The sequence below is a fragment of the Rattus rattus genome, chromosome 14 (assembly GCF_011064425.1).
Source record: "Rattus rattus isolate New Zealand chromosome 14, Rrattus_CSIRO_v1, whole genome shotgun sequence".
NCBI classification, from domain to species: domain Eukaryota; kingdom Metazoa; phylum Chordata; class Mammalia; order Rodentia; family Muridae; genus Rattus; species Rattus rattus.
This window is the reverse complement of record NC_046167.1, coordinates 65,274,728-65,294,909: the sequence shown is the minus strand read 5'-3', so window position 1 is coordinate 65,294,909 and position 20,182 is coordinate 65,274,728. Positions and strand designations below refer to the sequence as shown.

General features: G+C 41.1%; 1 protein-coding gene across 1 annotated transcript in view; it reads right to left on the bottom strand.

Moving 5' to 3' along the window:
• Window positions 1-9,781: 9,781 nt before the first annotated feature.
• Window positions 9,782-20,182, bottom strand: part of Stmnd1 (stathmin domain containing 1) — a 31,512-nt gene continuing 21,111 nt past the window's right edge. Inside the window, exons 4-5 of the mRNA XM_032885107.1 lie at window positions 10,920-11,051; window positions 9,782-10,240 (exon numbers count right to left, since the gene is read on the bottom strand). Coding sequence (XP_032740998.1) covers window positions 9,956-10,240; window positions 10,920-11,051 — 417 coding nt within the window. The 3' untranslated portion in view covers window positions 9,782-9,955. The remainder of the gene's footprint in view (window positions 10,241-10,919; window positions 11,052-20,182) is intronic.

Here is a 20,182-nt window from a genome sequence, read left to right as displayed (position 1 = left end):
TTATAGTCATTCCCCCCCTCCCCCCAGGAATGATAGTGGTGTTCTGTCCCTCCAACGATGCTGGTATCATGTATTCCATCAATGAGCCAGGGGAGAGAGGCAGCAGGAAGAGGTAGACTTGGCAGCATACACCTCTAATTCCAGTGCTCAGGGGTTGACCCAAAAACAAAAAAATCTGGAAGTTTAAGACCAGTCTTGGACCTTTAGAAAGATCGAAAGATTCTGTCTCAAACATAAAAAAGCAAAGAAAAGAAGGGAGAAAAGAAGAAGGGGGGGTGGAAGAAAGAAACAACATGCAATATAATTGCTTTGCTAAACACTGACGGTACATTTGAGAAAACTCAAATACAAATGCTGTCATTAAACAGCAAATAGAAAAATGCTTCTAAGCCATCAGGGGCGTTTTTAGCATGTGTCCATTGGAATACAGCTGTCCCTGTCTCTCTATCCCTGTCTTGGCTAGGGTTTTGTTGCTGGGAAGAGACACCATGACCACAGCAACTCTTATAAAGGAAAACATTTAATTGGGGCTGGCTTACAGGTTCAGAGGTTCAGTCCATTATCATCAAGGTAGGAGCATGGCAGTGTCCAGGCAGGCAGGGTGCAATTAGAGCATCTGTTGCTTTTGCATGGAACTGGGATTCAGTTCCCAACACCCACACCTTCCTAATTCCAGAGGATCTGATGCCTTCTTTAATCTGTGGCAGCAGGCACTTGTGTGATGCATATATATACACAAAGGCAAAACACTCATACACATAAAATGAAGTAAATAAAATTTAAAATCACAGCAATAGAGGAAATATAGCAAATTAACATATGAAGACAAACGACTGTGTATTTGGAGAACAGGCTGAAAATCAAATCCAATACTTAAGCTTTAGGAGTTCAGAAACAGTACTTAAAAATAGTACAAGTTAAGTTTAAAAATAGTGGCCTCTAGTACCGATTTCCATACAATGTTGGTGAGAAAAGATCTGGGCAAATCCCAATATAACTCTTGAATGCAAATAAGAAAGTCATTAAAATTTCAGACATATAGAACAAATTACTGCTTTAAAAAAGACAAAGATTGGCATGGAAATTCACATATCTGACAATAGAAGCTGGGAGAATTGGAGCTGTATTCTTCTGAGAGAAAAGAACTACAGTTTTATACCCAGCCAAGTTATCCCTGCTCACCTGCAAAGAAAGTAATGTAAGAGAATACCACAATTTATGGATGATGCTAAAAGAGACATTTGTTAAAGGATATATTGTAACTAAACTACAAACTCCCACAGACATTCAAAAAGACAAACCTAAGCATGGTGGCCTGTATATCTAACTTCAGAAATCAGGCAGCAGAGAGAAGGAAATCTCAGTGAGTCTTAGGCCAGCCAGTGTTACATAGTCAGACTCCATCTCAGAGGAGAGAGAGAGAGAGAGAGAGAGAGAGAGAGAGAGAGAGAGAGAGAGAGAGAGAGAGAAGAGAGAGAGAGAAACAAAATGATTAAACACTAATATTATAATAGTCTATCTGAAATTTTAATAAAAATAGATTGTTGGCTCATCACAAATATAGTTGCTAACTGGCCTCAGGAATAAAATAGAATATTCTACAGGTACATTAACAGCATGAATGGGAATAAGTGGGTGGTGTTATAGTTTCATAGATATTACTGTGTTAAAATACCCTGACAAAAAGCAACTTAAGCAATGTTTTGGGTCCATCACTGATGGGAAATCAAAGGAGCAGGAACTTAAAACAACTAATCATATCACACCCACAAACAAAAGCAGAGAGAAATAGATGCATATATTTTTACCCGCTTATAGTTGGCTCAATTCATCCCCTCTTACACAGTCCAGAATCTCTTGCCTAGGGAATGGTGCTGCTCATAGTGGGCTGGAATTTTCCACATCAATTAGCTTAATTAAGACATGCCCACAGGCCAACTCTATATAGATAATCCCTCATTGAGACTCTTCCTAAGAGATCCTAGATTTCTTCAAGTTGACAGAACTAACCATCAAAGGTGGTAGCTGAAATAATTCCAAAAATTTCAGCTAAAACAGAGGAAAAGGAATAGTTAATCAGCAGTCATTTTTTGGATAACTCATGCAGGCTTGTTGCTGGAAGGCTCTCTAAGGGTATATCCAGGACCCTCATGTCCCTCAATAAAAGCATAAGTTTTCTTCCTTTTCTGGCTATCTACGTCTCAGCAGTGGGCAGCTTATATGAGCCTTGAAATGCTCTTGGATAATGTAAACCAGCAGGCAATGATTAAAGTGAGCAAAATTCAATCGCTAATATAGCACTTTAACCAAAATGGTCCAAGGATATTACTTTTCCCATTTTCCATTCAACGTGTTGTGATGGAGATGGGCATCTTCCCAGTGAAGAAATTGCTAGAAATTGCTCCCCTTAGCTCAGATTGTCTCTAAATTTATCTCAGCCGTAACTAGTGATGTTTCCTTACTTTGTTCTTCTTCGTCGTGTGTTTTCAAGGACCTTGCTGCAGACAAGTGTAGAAGGACAAAGGCACAAATACCCATTCATTGGAGAACTGAAAGGTTAATAGCCTTATATTCCTATATTCCTCACTTTTTTCCTACCCAATAAGTACCCAATAATTCAAGTACCCAATAGGAAGTAACTAACTTCAATGAAGAAGGCTTTACTCTGGTGCATAATTTGGAAGCATGGTCCACCTTGGCAGCTGGGCAGCTCACATCTGAGAGGATTAGGAAGCAGACTGGGTAGAATGCAGGCACTCAGCTGTTTTGCCACCTATTGCAAGCAGGGCTATTGTTGCCTCTTTGTTAATCTCTTCTGGAAACATCACCCACTCACCACAAGATTTGTATCATCAATGTCTTGTGTATTTCTTAATCCACTCAAACTAGCAATCAAAATGAACAGTGACAGGTTTCGTGTCATCTGGGCTAATTGGACAGTCACTCACACAGCCAGATCACTTTTGTGAGGATGAAAATTCTTTAGCAGCGGTAGACATAGTTAACTACCATTAATTTTAACTACATAATTAATTTGATTTGGTTAGTCCAAATGAACTCTTCCGTTTTATTTACCTTATAGGATCCAAAGATGTGTCCAAAGGGCTGGGTCTTCAATTTATTTCCATTGATCAATCTGTCGGTGGTGTGTGTGTGTGTGTGTGTGTGTGTGTGTGTGTGTGTGTGTGTGTATGTGTGTATACCATGCTGTTTTTATTATGATAGCTCCATAGTATAACCTCAAGAAAGATGATGAGACCTTCTTTTATTATTCTGGATTGTTTTAGCAATGCTGGCTTTATTTATTTATTTATTTATTTCTATCTATCTATCTATCTATCTATCTATCTATCTATCTATCTAGTGAGCTTCCATATGAAGCTGAAAGTTATCCTTTCAAGATCTGTGAAGAATTGTGTTAGAAGTTTGAAGGGTATTATATTGAATCTATAGATTGCTTTTGGTAGGATGGCCACTTTTACTATGTCAATACCCCTGATCCACAAGCATGGACGGCCTTGCCATCTTCTGACATCTCTTTTTGTCTTCAAGTTTTTGTCATCTACGTTGTTAGCTTACTTTGTTCGAATTACCCTAAGATATTTTGTATTATTTGAGGCTGTTGTAAAAGGTGTTTTTTCCCTGATATTTTCTCCAACCATTCATCGTTCGCGTCTAGGAGGGTTAGTTAGACTTTCGCGAGTTAATTTTGTATCTAGCTACTTTGCTGATAGTATTTATTATTAGTAGGAATTTCCTAGTGAAAATTTTAGGATCACTTAAACTTATACTATCATCTCATTTGAAAGTAAAGATACTTTGATTTCATCCTTTTTAATTTGTAACCCCCAATCTCCTTCATGTGTGTTGTCAGTTTACTAGTATGAGATATCTTTTTCTTTTTTTAAAAGGTAGACATTTAGTACAATAGCATACCTCTTAGTACCACCTTCATTGTGTTCTATAAGTTTGGGTTTATTGTGTATTAATTTTCATTCAATTCTAGGAACTTTTTAAATTCTTTCTAAATTCTGTCTTGACTCATTTTTCACTCAATATTGAGTTGTCGGTTTCCATGAATTTGCAATCTCTCTGTTGTTTCTCTTGCCGATAATATCCAGCTTTAAATCATGGTCGTCAGATAGGATGCAGGGTACTATTTCAGCTTTCTTGCATTGGTTAAGATTTGCTTTGTGTCCAAGTATGTGGTTAATTTGGGAGAAAGTTCAATGAAGTACTAATAAGAAAGCATATTCTTTTCTGTTTGAGCGAAATGATCTGTAAATATGTTATGTACATGTGGTTTATAAGATCTCTTGGCTCCAGCATTTCTCTGCTTGGTTTTTGTCTGGATGGCCTGTCTATTGGTGAGAACTGGGCATCAAAATCACCTACTATCAGTGTACGAAAGTCAATATGTGATTTAAGCTGTGTTAGTCTTTCTTTTATAAGCTTGGGTGCCCTTGTATTTGGTGTGTAGATGTGAATAAGTCTAATATCCTCTTGGTAGATGTTTTCTTTGATGAGTATGAAGTGTCCTTCCCTATCTCTTCTGATTAGTCCAGTTTAAAGTCTATTTCATCAGATATTAAAATGGCTACCCCACCTTGCTTCTTAGGTCCATTTGCTTGGAATGTCTTTTCTCCATTCTTTTACCTCGAGGGGATGTCTATCCTTGATGTTAGGGTATATTTCTTGGATGCGACTATGGGATGGGTCATGTTCTCACAGCAATTCTTTTTTATTCCTAATCTTTTTCAGTGGAGACCCTCCCTACTGAGATATATCAATGAGTAGTATTTGTTGAATCCTGCTATTTTGTTTTTTGTGGTGTGCGTTTTTTTCCTCTTTTGATTTGCTGGTCTGGGATTATTTACTCCTTGCATTTTCTTGGGTGTGGTTAATCTTTTTTAGTTTGAAGTTTTCCTTTTAGCACCTTTAGTAGGGCTGGGTTTACAGATAGATACTGCTTAAATTTGGTTCTATCTCAGAATATTTTTCTCTATATATCTGTTGTGATTGAAAGTTTGGTTGGCTATAGTAGCATGAACTAGTATCTGTAGTCTCTAAGATTCTTTAGAAGATCTGTCCATGATCTTCTGGCTTTTAGAGTTTCCAGTGAGAAGTTGGGTCTAATTCTAATAGGTCTACCTTTATATGTTATTTTGTCTTTTCCACTGCAGCTTTTAATATTCTTTCTTTGTTTTGTGTGTTTAGCATTTTATTATGTGCTGAAGGGGCTTTCTTTCTGGTCCAGTATATTTTTGTGTTCTATATGTTTCTTATACCTTGATAGACATCTCTTTAGGTTAGGAAAATTTTCTTCTATGATTTTTGTTGAAAGTATTTTCTGTGTCCTGTGTTTCTTCTCCTTTCCTCTATTTATACTAATTTTAGAATTTCCCCTCTTAGTTTGTGTTTTCTTTATTCCCTTTTCAGTTTTGGGTCTTGAAGCATTTTCTTCATTTCCTTCTGCTGTGTGTGTTTTCATAGATTTTGTTAAGGGGTATATTTGTTTCCTCTGTAAGGACCTCTATCACAGTCATAAAGGCTATTTTAAGGTCCTTTTCTTTTGTTTCAGCTATTCTGCAATACTCAGGAAATACTGTGGGCTCTAGTGGAGACATATTGTCCTGGATGTTATTGGTCATGTTTTTATGCTAGAGTCCAGGCATCTGCATTTGGGAAGACTAATTCTAGGTACTGCTATCTGGTCTTGTCTTTGTTCAGTGGTATTTTTTTCTTTAGTTTCTGTTGCTCTCTGGTTCTTAGGAGAGTGTGATGACGGTGTGTTGCATGTTATTCTGGGATTGGTGTGGCCACTGGGGGTCCCAGGTAAAATGTGTTTCTAGATTAAGAACTGTCAGGTAAAAATGGGGATGAGCTAGGAATGGGTTACTGGGGTGGGGGTCTACAGGAAGGAGGAAAGCAGGGTGTTCCACTATGATCTGCTTAATCCCCTGGGAATGAGGTCAGAGGCTGAGGAGAGCCAAGTGAAGCAGGTGGTCTGCTATGGATCTGGAGACTGGGGGATTAAACTTGGAAGGGCTGGGGGAGAAGATCTACAGTTATTCTACCTCTCCATTGGCTGGAGGGGCCTGTGGGTTCCAGGGAGTGGCTGCTGGGGTTGGGGCTTGGATAAAGCAATGGGCAGAGGGCAGGACATTTAGAGGGGAGATCTGTGCAATGGACTGTGATGGAAACAGGGAGGAAGGGGAGTTCCCAGTAGGCAATCTTTTCCAGAGCCCAGGATGAGACTGGGGGTTTGATTGTATTTGAAGGAGTTGGGGGAGAGGTGAAGGTCTGCAGTCAGTCTAACTGCTCTCTGGCTTGAGTGGGAACAGGTTCCTGGAGAATGTTTCAAGAATTATTTATTCAAACACAAGCTTTAATGAGCAGATATGAATTAAGGAAATTAAAGAAAACTATTTTTTCTCTGTCTAATAATGGTCAACTTGAGAGTCTTAAGACTGGTGTATCTATACCTTAAATAATGTTTACTGAAAGCATTTATAGATAGTTTCTCTGTTGGATGTTCCAGTCAACTCTCTTCCCATCTTGCAGATGTGAATGGTGCCATTAAGAACGTAAGTAGTTATTATTCAAGAGTCTTTATGGAGACACAAAGTTCACATGCCTTGCCAGGTTCCCACTAAGAACTCTACTCTACCATAAAGGTTTTGCTTCTGCTACCTTTATGCATGTTCAACTTTATGTTAAGTAGAGAGATTTTCAAGACAGGGTGACAATGATGATGTTCACCTTTACACTACATTGTCATCCCTCTGCATCCATGGGAGTGCCGGATCTAGAGCCACCCTTGGGCCTTGAAATCTAAGGATGCTTTCTCCCTCATGCAAGATGTTGTGTGCCTGCATACATCCCTTGGCATTCTTTAATCATCTCTAGATTACTTAGTGTGACTAATTCGATGTAAATGCCCTATAAACATCTACCATACTATATAGTTTAGGGAATGATAGCAAGAAAAATGGCTGTATATGCTCAGCACAGATGCTATTTGTTTTCTGAATACTTTCTCCCGCAGTTAGTTGAATCCCCAGATGAAAACTCCACAGGCACAGAGGAATCGCTGTTGTGTTTCAGTTCAACAAACATGTCATTCAAGCCTCCTAAAGAACTGCAAACCAGAGCACAGGAGTTCAGGAAAAACTATTATTTCAATATTTATGGAGTTTGTGGATTTATTCGCAGGTACCACATGCTTGGCTGGATATAGTATATGGCTATCTAAACATTATTCATAGACACGAGAGTGATACTCAGTGTGTCCTGTCTCCTTGTGCAATTGTTTCAGCCCCGCGACCATTTTGTGAGATTGGCAACTGTCACTATGGGAACACTCTCTCTCAGAAGAATTCCCAGGATGGATAATAAAACATTGTGTTGCTCATGCGTGGCTTTAATGAAATAATACTCTATAAATATTGGGGCATATCCTAGTTTACAGTGCATTGTTAAGTACACCGTTTCATTTGATGCATCCCTCTAGTGGAGAGTATCTGCAGTGAGCAGACAAGACAGAGACACAAAGTCTCTATAGCTTTCCAAAGTCATACCAGAGTAGCTGCTGCTTGACTGGTATTGATTCTACAATGACCTCCTTGCCTGCTATCTCAGTGGCCTAAGGATATCTAAGTTCTTGAACAAGGAGAAACCTGAAGTTTATGCAAAATTCCAAAGGGAAGGCAAATGGGAGATGCTTAGAAGTCCCCAGATCAAGTCAGGACTGTTCCCAACTGCTGGATCACAGTGGGAAAGGCTACTCCTGATTCTGGAAGACTTATTTGCCACTAAACAATATTTACACCTCACTTGCTTTAAACAATATTTACACCTCACTTGCTTTGTACCCCAAACTCTCCAAGATCCAAAAGACAGAAGTATTGCCACAGAACAACCACCGCTCTGCCTTGAAGGAACTGAAAATAATCTACTGTCAAGATAGACATCTGCTGGGGACCATTTCTACATAGAATGCTAAGTGTGAAAGTGAGAGACAAAGAGAGATGGTCAAGAACTGAGCAGGGATTGAGAAAGTGACCTCTGAGATGACACAAGAGAATCAAGAAGACTGTCTTAGTCAGGGTTTGTATTCCTGCACAAAACATCATGACCAAGAAGCAAGTTGGGGAGGAAAGGGTTTACTTGGCTTACACTTCCACATTGCTGTTCATCACCAAAGGAAGTCAAGACAGGAACTCACACAGGGCAGGAACTTGGAGGCAGGAGCTAATGCAGAAGCCATTGGAAGGGTGCTGCTGGCTGGCTTGCTTCCCCTGACTTGCTCAGCTTGCTCTCTTATAGAACCCAGGAATAGCAGCCCAGGGATGGCACCACCCACAATGGGCCCTCCCACCCTTGATCACTAATTGAGAAAATGCCTTACAGCTGGATCTCACGGAGGCATTTCCTCAAGGGAGGCTCCTTTTTCTGTGATAACTCCATCTTGTGTCAAGTTGACACACAAAACCAGCCAGTACACAGACATTCAATAGCCATAAAGGGAAAAGGAACATAAGGTATGCATATGCACATACCAATAGGCGTGTGTGTGTGTGTGTGTGTGTGTGTGTGTGTGTGTGTTGTTGATTCCAAGGAACTAGGAGAAGTCCAGTTTGGGTGAAGTGTAAAGTCTAAGTACCTTACCAGCAATTCAGAGCCTGCTTTGTTTGTTTGGTAGTCTCATGTAGCCCAGGCTGGCCTTGAATTTATTATGTAGCAGAAGTCGACCGTGAACTTCTGATCCTCTTGTTTCCACTGTCCAGATGCTCAGTTATGGGGATGTATTACCATGCCTGGTTTTCGTGATGCTGGGGATGGAATCCTGGATTGGTGTATACCAGACAAGCACTCTTCAAACGAGGCTACAACGCCAGCCCAAGAGCGGAAGCAAACCGGTGATCTTCCAGTTAGGAATGGACTTCACTATACAAACCAGCCACAGATACAGGCAATATGTGTTTTTATTTTAACAGTTTAGATGTAGGGGCCAGAAATGGTGGAACAGGTCTTAAAACAGACCTTGGTTGTGTAGAGGCTGGGAAAACTGTTGGATGGTGATGGATAAGGTAGGGACCAGGAGAAACATGTGAAAAAAATGGATGGTCCAGATCTTCAGAATGTAAACTTGGAAGATCGGGTTCTTGACTGGATGTAGGTGGTTAAGGGGTGGGGGAGACCCAAGACATAATTCCAGTAAGATGAATGCAGGAGGCTCCTGAGCTCAGAGAGCCTGAGGGAAAAGTAGAAGCATGGGGTGGACCCTCAGCCCCCGTAGCTCCTCCTACTCTTCCCCTAATCAGAGTTTTTCTCCATCAACATGAATAATGAGTAGTACTTCAGACAATTCTGTTACTTTGTTTTCCTTTGTTTCCCATGCAAAGGGTGAGCTAGGGCAGCTCCCCTGAGGGATGGCGCCATCCCCACCCCTCCTACTTGACATTACTTTGACCACTGGATACAGAATCCTTAAATGATGTAGATAATTGAGCCAACCTCAAGGCACTTCTTTATTCTCAAACAGCAGAGAATTAAAACATAAGAAACACGCAGAAAATTAAAACAACATGGAATACACATCTATGTATTTTGTCGTGAAGGACTCATCCCGAATGGCCAAGGTCAGAAATGAAAAGGGAGAATTTCTTTTGGCACAAACATAATTCAGGTAAGCTGGCAGGGACTTCCGAATCTAAGATCTCTAGTGCTGGAAGCCATTCTGAAGCTACCCCCCCCCCTTTTTTTTTAAAGTACAGCCTTTAATTCACTCAACTAAAATCCATCCCCTGATGCTCACAGAACCATCCCTAAACCCAGGGCAGAAGTCTTTACAAGTAGAGACATAGTCATTTTTTTTTAAAAGACAGTGAGACACACTAAGACCTACTGGAGAATATGGACCATTTTGTGAAATGATTTTTAAAATGGTGTATTAGAATATGTTGTCCTCTTGGTTATAATACATGTCTGACTCCACGAGCTCCAAACCTGTGCAGGAGTAGTTGCGGTTCATCTGGGCCACATCACTTTCGCTCTTCTTCCTCTTTAGTGGCTCTCCTTCCGGTGTATAAGACTTCTCCAGAGCAGGGGCACTCACAGCTGGAAGGCCTTTTGTAAAAGGCACCTCCACCCTGCCCAGTTCCGTTTCATCCGAAGGGTTAGCGGTGGGCAGAAGCCGGTCACTCCGTAGCCTTTTTCTTATTTCTTCCTTTTTTGTCTGAAAAGTAATATTAAAGAATGAAAAGAACCCTGGTGACTTGGATTTGTACATGTTCCGTTCATATTGCTTGTCACGAGCACTTTGGTTTTTCTTGTTGGACTGCTCGACCTTGGAACAGATGGTTGCTGGGGAACCCATGTTGAAAGAGACAAAAACACAGGGCTTGCCCTCCTAGGCTTCCTAGTCTAGTCCTTGCTCCCAGGGCTGCCAACTAGGGAGGCAGATACGAAGGACGCCAGACTAAAGCTATGTTTCCTGAGGAAAGGTGGGCTTCCGGTTGTGGGTTCAGGCGCTCAAAACTGCAGGAGCTGATCTGATGGTCTTCAGAACCCACTCTTAGCTCAATGCCCACCCCTGCCCTGGTCGTCTTCCTTCCTCCAACCCCAATGGTAAGTTTCCCAAACTTGACTTAATTCAGAATAATGAATAGTATTTATTTGGGCCATGTAGATGAAATAACAATTTTCAACCGAGTTCATGGTGCTGTTTCATTCCCACACAACTCAAAAGTAATTTTTTTTGGGGGGTGGGGAGCAATGTGTCCAGTGAGAGCAGGTCGTTGAAATGCAGAGTGTCCACGCCCACATTCTGTCTCGGGCTGCTGATAGGCAAGGTCTGGTGCATGCTCATTCGAGCCAGCAATCGGCTCCTCAGAATCAGCATCTATCGCTCATACCTTTCGGCGCTCCTCTGCCGCCTGCATCTTTTCTTCTATGTCTTGGATTGTGAAATCCTTCACCTCCTTTTTCACCTTAAGCTTTTTCAGTCTGGCTGGTGGCTTTCTCAGTGGCTTCTCCATAGTGCCCACCTGGAGGAAGACATTTCGTTTTTAATGGAGAAGTGACTTATTGCCTTGGCCTGGGAGAGGGACGGGGGGCGAGAAACAGTTTAAAATGCACATTTCAAAATATAAACTTTCAACTGGTAGATAAATGCAATAAAAACTTGAAATCTGTTAAGATCAGAATTACTTTATTATTATTATTACTATTACGTGCGTGTGTATATGTCTCTCTGTGTGTGTGTGTGTGTGTGTGTGTGTGTGTGTGTGTGTAAAAGGGCATGGATATGTAGGCATCTGTACCTTTATCTACTGAGACACAAACATCTTGGTGGCCCAACCACAGAAGTGTCAGTGGTAAAATGTATTTCATGCCTTAAAAACACCAGGCTATTAGGACAAAGGCCGAGAATGCGTTCTGTGAAGCCAGCTGCAGAGGACTCGTGAGAGAGATCTCAAGGCTGAAAACTAAACGGAAATATGGAGATGGGGGTGTGAAAGTCTGGCTCAGTGTAAGAAATTCAGGTTGTTTGATTGGTCATTCTATAATCTTCAATAAGCAATTGATTTCATAATATTCCATGTGTTACAAATTATTTTCGCTTGGCTAGAGATTAGCTTTTATTACTTTTTGATCTTATGATGGAGAGGGATCATTAGCTGTTATTGAGCAACAACGCTTTCCTGGGCTCTGCCATTGGTGTTTGCCAACAGTAAAAAAAAAAAAAAAAAAAAATCCCATTTTTATATGAGTGACTACTCTTTCAGCAGTTCAGAACAGGGATAGCGACTTACCTCGTTATGGAAAGTAAAATTATAATAAAATTATAATAAAGGGCTGCAAAGTTTTAATGTGCATTGTTCTCCAGAAATATAGCAAAAAATAGCAAACAGTTACAATGGGAAATTAAAACAATACATGAGAGACCTCACCGCCTGGTCAGGTGGGCACTCCTGAGGCTGCAGAGCGGAAGAGACCACCAACACTGCCCACCCCTGCCCACATCCCTGGCCCAAGAGGAAACTGTATAAGGCCTCTGGGCTCCCGTGGGAGAGGGCCCAGGAGAGGCAGGAGCCCTGCCTGAGACACCGCCGGAACCTGAAGGAAACAGACCGGATAAACAGTTCTCTGCACCCAAATCCCGTGGGAGGGAGAGCTAAACCTTCAGAGAGGGCAGACACGCCTGCAGAAACCAGAAGAGACTGCTCTCTGCACACATTACTGATTCCAGAGGAAAACACCGAGGCCATCTGGAACCCTGGTGCCTGGAGGCTCCGGAAGAGGCGGCAGATCTTCCCGGTTGCTGCCACACGCAGAGAGCCCGTGGGCAGCACCCCGCGAACGAACTTGAGCCTCGGGACCACAGGTAAGACCAACTTTTCTGCTGCAAGTGACCTGCCTGGTGAACTCAAGACACAGGCCCACAGGAACAGCTGAAGACCTGTAGAGGGCAAAACTACACACACGAAAGCAGAACACTCTGTCCCCATAACTGGCTGAAAAAAACAGGAAAACAGGTCTACAGCACTCCTGACACACAGGCTTATAGGACAGTCTAGCCACTGTCAGAAATAGCAGAACAAAGTAACACTAGAGATAATCTGATGGCGAGAGAAACAAGCGCAGGAACACAAGCAACAGAAACCAAGACTACATGGCATCATCGGAGCCCAATTCTCCCACCAAAACAAGCATGGAATATCCAAACACACCAGAAAAGCAAGATCTAGTTTCAAAATCATATTTGATCATGATGCTGGAGGACTTCAAGAAAGACGTGAAGAACTCCCTTAGAGAACAAGTAGAAGCCTACAGAGAGGAATCGAAAAAATCCCTGAAAGAATTCCAGGAAAACACAATCAAACAGTTGAAGGAATTAAAAATGGAAATAGAAGCAATCAAGAAAGAACACATGGAAATAACCCTGGATATAGAAAACCAAAAGAAGAGACAAGGAGCTGTAGATACAAGCTTCACCAACAGAATACAAGAGATGGAAGAGAGAATCTCAGGAGCAGAAGATTCCATAGAAATCATTGACTCAACTGTCAAAGATAATGTAAATCGGAAAAAGCTACTGGTCCAAAACATACAGGAAATCCAGGACTCAATGAGAAGATCAAACCTAAGGATAATAGGTATAGAAGAGAGTGAAGACTCCCAGCTCAAAGGACCAGTAAATATCTTCAACAAAATCATAGAAGAAAACTTCCCTAACCTAAAAAAAGAGATACCCATAGGCATACAAGAAGCCTACAGAACTCCAAATAGATTGGACCAGAAAAGAAACACCTCCCGTCACATAATAGTCAAAACACTAAACGCACAAAATAAAGAAAGAATATTAAAAGCAGTAAGGGAAAAAGGTCAAGTAACATATAAAGGCAGACCTATCAGAATCACACCAGACTTCTCGCCAGAAACTATGAAGGCCAGAAGATCCTGGACTGATGTCATACAGACCCTAAGAGAACACAAATGCCAGCCCAGGCTACTGTATCCTGCAAAACTCTCAATTAACATAGATGGAGAAACCAAGATATTCCATGACAAAACCAAATTTACACAATATCTTTCTACAAATCCAGCACTACAAAGGATAATAAATGGTAAAAACCCAACATAAGGAGGCAAGCTATACCCTAGAAGAGGCAAGAAACTAATCGTCTTGGCAACAAAACAAAGGGAAGAAAAGCACACAAACACAACCTCACATCCAAATATGAATATAACAGGAAGCAATAATCACTATTCCTTAATATCTCTCAACATCAATGGCCTCAACTCCCCAATAAAAAGACATAGATTAACAAACTGGATACGCAACGAGGACCCTGCATTCTGCTGCCTACAGGAAACACACCTCAGAGACAAAGACAGACACTACCTAAGAGTGAAAGGCTGGGAAACAACTTTCCAAGCAAATGGTCGGAAGAAGCAAGCTGGAGTAGCCATTCTAATATCAAATAAAATCAATTTTCAACTAAAAGTCATCAAAAGGAAAAGTCCACCAAGATGAACTCTCAATCCTAAATATCTATGCCCCAAATACAAGGGCACCTACATACGTAAAAAGAAACCTTACTAAAGCTCAAAAACACATTGCACCTCACACAATAATAGTAGGAGATTTCAACACCCCACTCTCATCAATGGACAGATCATGGAAACAGAAATTAAACAGAGACGTAGACAGACTAAGAGAAGTCATGAGCCAAATGGACTTAACGGATATTTATAGAACGTTCTACCCTAAAGCAAAAGGATATACCTTCTTCTCAGCTCCTCATGGTACTTTCTCCAAAATTGACCATATAATTGGTCAAAAAACGGGCCTCAACAGGTACAGAAAGATAGAAATAATCCCATACGTGCTATCGGACCACCACGGCCTAAAGCTGGTCTTCAATAACAATAAGGGAAGAATGCCCACATATACGTGGAAATTGAACAATGCTCTACTCAATGATAACCTGGTCAAGGAAGAAAAAAAGAAAGAAATTAAAAACTTTTTAGAATTTAATGAAAATGAAGGGTACAACATACCCAAACTTATGGGACACAATGAAAGCTGTGCTAAGAGGAAAACTCATAGCTTGAGTGCCTGCAGAAAGAAACAGGAAAGAGCATATGTCAGCAGCTTGACAGCACACCTAAAAAAGCTCTAGAACAAAAAAGAAGCAAATACACCCAGGAGGAGTAGAAGGCAGGAAATAATCAAACTCAGAGCTGAAATCAACCAAGTAGAAACAAAAGGACCATAGAAGAATCAACAGAACCAAAAGTTGGTTCTTTGAGAAAATCAACAAGATAGATAAACCCCTAGCCAGACTAACGAGAGGACACAGAGAGTGTGTCCAAATTAACAAAATCAGAAATGAAAAGGGAGACATAACTACAGATTCAGAGGAAATTCAAAAAATCATCAGATCTTACTATAAAAGCCTATATTCAAAAAAACTTGAAAATCTGCAGGAAATGGATAATTTCCTAGACAGATACTCAGGTACCGGTTAAATCAGGAACAGATAAACCAGTTAAACAACCCCATAACTCCTAAGGAAATAGAAGCAGTCATTAAAGGTCTCCAACCAAAAAGAGCCCAGGTCCAGACGGGTTTAGTGCAGAATTCTATCAGACCTTCATAGAAGACCTCATACCAATATTATCCAAACTATTCCACAAAATTGAAACAGATGGAGCACTGCACCTAATTCCTTCTATGAAGCCACAATTACTCTTATACCTAAACCACACAAAGACCCAACAAAGAAAGAGAACTTCAGACCAATTTCCCTTATGAACATCGACGCTAAAAATACTCAACAAAATTCTGGCAAACCAATCCAAGAGCACATCAAAACAATCATCCACCATGATCAAGTAGGCTTCATCCCAGGCATGCAGGATGGTTTAATATCGGAAACCATCAACGTGATCCATTATATAAACAAACTGAAAGAACAAAACCACATGATCATTTCATTAGATGCTGAGAAAGCATTTGACAAAATTCAACACCCTTCATGATAAAAAAGTCCTGGAAAGAATAGGAATTCAAGGCCCATACCTAAACATAGTAAAAGTCCATATACAGCAAAACCAGTGGCTAACATTAAACTAAATGGAGAGAAAACTTGAAGCAATCCCACTAAAATCAGGGACTAGACAAGGCTGCCCACTCTCCCTACTTATTCAATATAGTTCTTGAAGTTCTAGCCAGAGCAATCAGACAACAAAAAGGAGGTCAAGGATACAGATCGAAAAGAAGAAGTCAAAATATCACTATTTGCAGATGATATGATAGTATATTTAAGTGATCCCAAAAGTTCCACCAGAGAACTACTAAAGCTGATAAACAACTTCAAAAGCAAAGTGGCTGGGTATAAAATTAACTCAAATCAGTAGCCTTCCTCTACAAAAAGAGAAACAAGCTGAGAAAGAAATTAGGGAAACGACACCCTTCATAATAGACCCAAATAATATAAAGTACCTCGTGTGACTTTTAACCAAGCAAGTAAAAGATCTGTACAATAAGAACTTCAAGACACTGAAGAAAGAAATTGAAGAAGACCTCAGAAGGTGGAAAGATCTCCCATGCTCATGGATTGCAGGATTAATATAGTAAAAATGGCCATTTTACCAAAAAGCGATCTACAGATTCAATGCAATCCCATCAAAATACCAATCCAATTCTTCAAAGAGTTAGACAGAACAATTTGCAAAATTCATCTGGAATAACAAAAAACCCAGGATAGCTAAAACTATCCTCAACAATAAAAGGACTTCAGGGGAATCACTATCCTGAACTCAAGCAGTATTACAGAACAGTGATAAAAACTGCATGGTATTGGTACAGAGACAGACAGATAGACCAATGGAACAGAATTGAAGACCCAGAAATGAACCCACACACCTATGGTCACTTGATTTTGACAAAGGAGCCAAATCCATCCAATGGAAAAAAGATAACATTTTCAGCAAATGGTGCTGGTTCAACTGGAGGTCAACATGTAGATGAATGCAGATCGATCCATGCTTATCACCCTGTAGAAAGCTTAAGTCCAAGTGGATCAAACCAGATACACACACTCAAACTAATAGAAGAAAAACTACGGAAGCATCTGGAACACATGAGCACTGGAAAAAATTTCCTGAACAAAACCCCAGTGGCTTATGCTCTAAGATCAAGAATCGAAAAATGGGATCTCATAAAACTGCAAAGCTTCTGTAAGGCAAAAGGACACTGTGGTTAGGACAAAACGGCAACCAACAGATTGGGAAAAGATCTTTACCAATCCTACAACAGATAGAGGCCTTATATCCAAAATATACAAAGAACTCAAAAAAGTTAGACCAAGAGGGGACAAATAACCCTATTAAAAATGGGGTTCAGAGCTAAACAAAGAATTCACAGCTGAGGAATGCCGAATGGCTGAGAAACACCTAAAGAAATGTTCAACATCTTTAGTCATCAGGGAAATGCAAATCAAAACAACCCTGAGATTTCACCTCACACCAGTGAGAATGGCTAAGATCAAAAACTCAGGTGACAGCAAATGCTGGCGAGGATGCGGAGAAAGAGGAACACTCCTCCATTGTTGGTGGGATTGCAGACTGGTACAACCATTCTGGAAATCAGTCTGGAGGTTCCTCAGAAAAATTGGACATTGAAACTGCCTGAGGACCCAGCTATACCTCTCTTTGGGCATATACCCAAAAGATGCCCCAACATATAAAAAAGACACGTGTTCCACTATGTTCATCGCAGCCTTATTTATAATAGCCAGAAGCTGGAAAGAACCCAGATGCCCTTCAACAGAGGAATGGATAAAGAAAATGTGGTACATCTACACAATGGAATATTACTCAGCTATCAAAAAACGACTTTTATGAAATTAAACAGAGGCAAATGGTTGGAACTGGAAAATATCATCCTGAGTGAGCTAACCTAATCACAGAAAGACATACATGGTATGCACTCATTGATAAGTGGCTATTAGCCCAAATGCCTGAATTACCCTAGATGCCTAGAACAAATGAAACTCAAGACGGATGATCAAAATGTGAATGCTTCACTCCTTCTTTAAAAGGGAACAAGAATGCCCTTGGCAGGGAAGAGAGAGGCAAAGATTAAAACAGAGACTGAAGGGACACCCATTCAGAGCCTGCCCCACATGTGGCCCATATATATACAGCCACCCAATTAGATAAGATGGATGAAGCAAAGAAGTGTAGAAGTGTAGATCGCTCCTGAGAGACACAGCCAGAATACAGCAAATATAGAGGCGAATGTCAGCAGCAAACCACTGAACTGAGAATAGGACCCCCGTGGAAGGAATCAGAGAAAGAACTGGAAGAGCTTGAAGGGGCCTCGAGACCCCATATGTACAACAATGCCAAGCAACCAGAGCTTCCAGGGACTAAGCCACTACCTAAAGACTATACATGGACTGACCCTGGACTCTGACCTCATAGGTAGCAATGAATATCCTAGTAAGAGCACCAGTGGAAGGGGAAGCCCTGGGTCCCACTAAGACTGAACCCCCAGTGAACTAGACTGTTGGGGAGGGCGGCAATAGGGGAGGGTGGGGGGAACACCCATAAGGAAGGGGAGGGAGGGGATGTTTGCCCGAAACCGGAAAGGGAATAACACTTTCGAAATGTATATAAGAAATATTCAAGTTAATAAAAAAAAAAACAATACATGAACACCCTCCTAAACCTCTCCTCGATCACCCCATCCGATCCTTCAATGGGAACCTAGTTTTTAAATCTCTCTCCCTCCCCATGGGTGCAGGTATGTTCATCCTATGGTTCATACATGAAGGTCTGACGTTAACCTCAGATGGCTGGCCTTGCCTCCACTGTGCTTCAGAGAAGAACACTTAGTTACTAGCGCTTATGCAGGATTGCTGGCCCTAGAGGTGCATGGGATCCACCTGTCTCCACTTTCCCTTCAGCTGTCAGAGAGCTGGGATGACGTAGACGTGAATGACCGTGTTCAGCTTTATGTGGGCTCTGGAGAGCCAAACTCAGGCCCTCAGGGATTGTTTTCCTGGCTAAGCCATCTCCACAGCTCCTCCTTTTAAAGAATGTGTTCTGTCTTTCTGGATATTCTCTGTAATGCATCACACATACACACACACACAATGGAAAGATAATTGGGAATCCATCTATCTATCAGAAACTTTGCACAGGCTAGAGAGATGGTCCAGTCAGTAATATGTTTGCTTCACAATTACGAGGACCAAAGTTTGACACCTCCTACTCCCCAAATCCAAATAAAAAAAAGCAAGACAGGATGGCACGTGTTTGTAATCCAGCAATGAGGAGGCGGTAAAAGGCATACATATGCACGGCATCTGTAATACAAGATCTAAATAGGATTGTACCATACACACTGCCCATGTTCGCTTTCTTCATTGAATACGGACATCTTCCTAGGTCAGTGAATATAGATTTATTATGACTGGGGGGAGTGTTTAATGAGCTCCCAAGTCTTCACTATAAAATGAACCAATATGTTGTTCTGGGTAATCTCTAGAGAGATTTTTCTTTAAAGACACCAGAGCTATTAACATTTATGATAATTTCCTAAAGACTGACTCATCAGGAAAATAAACCAGGCAGGCAAAGAGAGGCCATGTAACACAGTAGAGAACTCAGGCTTGTCTTTGGATCTCCAAAGTGATGTTCTACAAGTGGCTAATACACTCCGTGAGCTTGACGTCCTCATCAACGCAGACTAACAGCCTTTCACGGGATCTGGTCTTGTTCTTATTTGCTTTCAAGAGAGGGGAAAGCCTGTAATTTCCACTTAGCAAAGGCAACTTCTTTTCAGTGAGGCCAATGTTTGCTTTCAAGGGCAACATGGAACATCAGAATCACCGACAGAATTATCACAGTGATATGTGCAGACAGGAAGACCACCGGGAGCAGATGACAAACCAGAACAGGAAGTGTTGAAGCAGATACAATCATGACAGGACAGAGGATTGATATGCTTCCATTTTTAAGATCTAGGATCCTTAGGAAGTCTTTAAAGTGGTGTTTATTATGGGTGTTTTGCCTGCGTATATGTACTACATGTATATAGTACCCAAAGAGAATAGAAGAGCGTTCTGGGTCTCCGGGGATTAGAGTTACAAATGGCTATGAACAGTGGTTCTAAGAATTGAACTCAGGGCCTCTGGATGTGTAGCCAGTGCTCTCAACCAACAAGCCAATCTTCCAGCTCCATCTCAGGAAGTCTTTAAAAAGGAAAATGCTCACTGAACTCTTTACAACCATCGGGAAGATTTTATGTAGTATCTGGTTCTTAAGCTTCCTGCTGGCAAATGCCACTTGCTGAAAAGAGGAACATACCCTTATTTGGGATGTCTGCCTGCAGAAGACTAAAAGAAAATGGTAGCCCAAGAGTCAATGAGGGAACGGCAAGCCAGACGTCTCCAAGCAGTCTGAATCTTGACAGAAACTGTGAGTCAATAAAGCTGCCAGCAGTTTGGGTTTTCTGACTGGGAAAGATGCTTCCTGTGACCATCCCGAAACAATGCCTACGGTTTCACCCTCTGCCTCTGTTTGAAATGTGGAATCTGCCCCTGAGACCCTTGCTCTTTCTTGAGTTCGATATATTATGCTAAAGCCACCACCATAG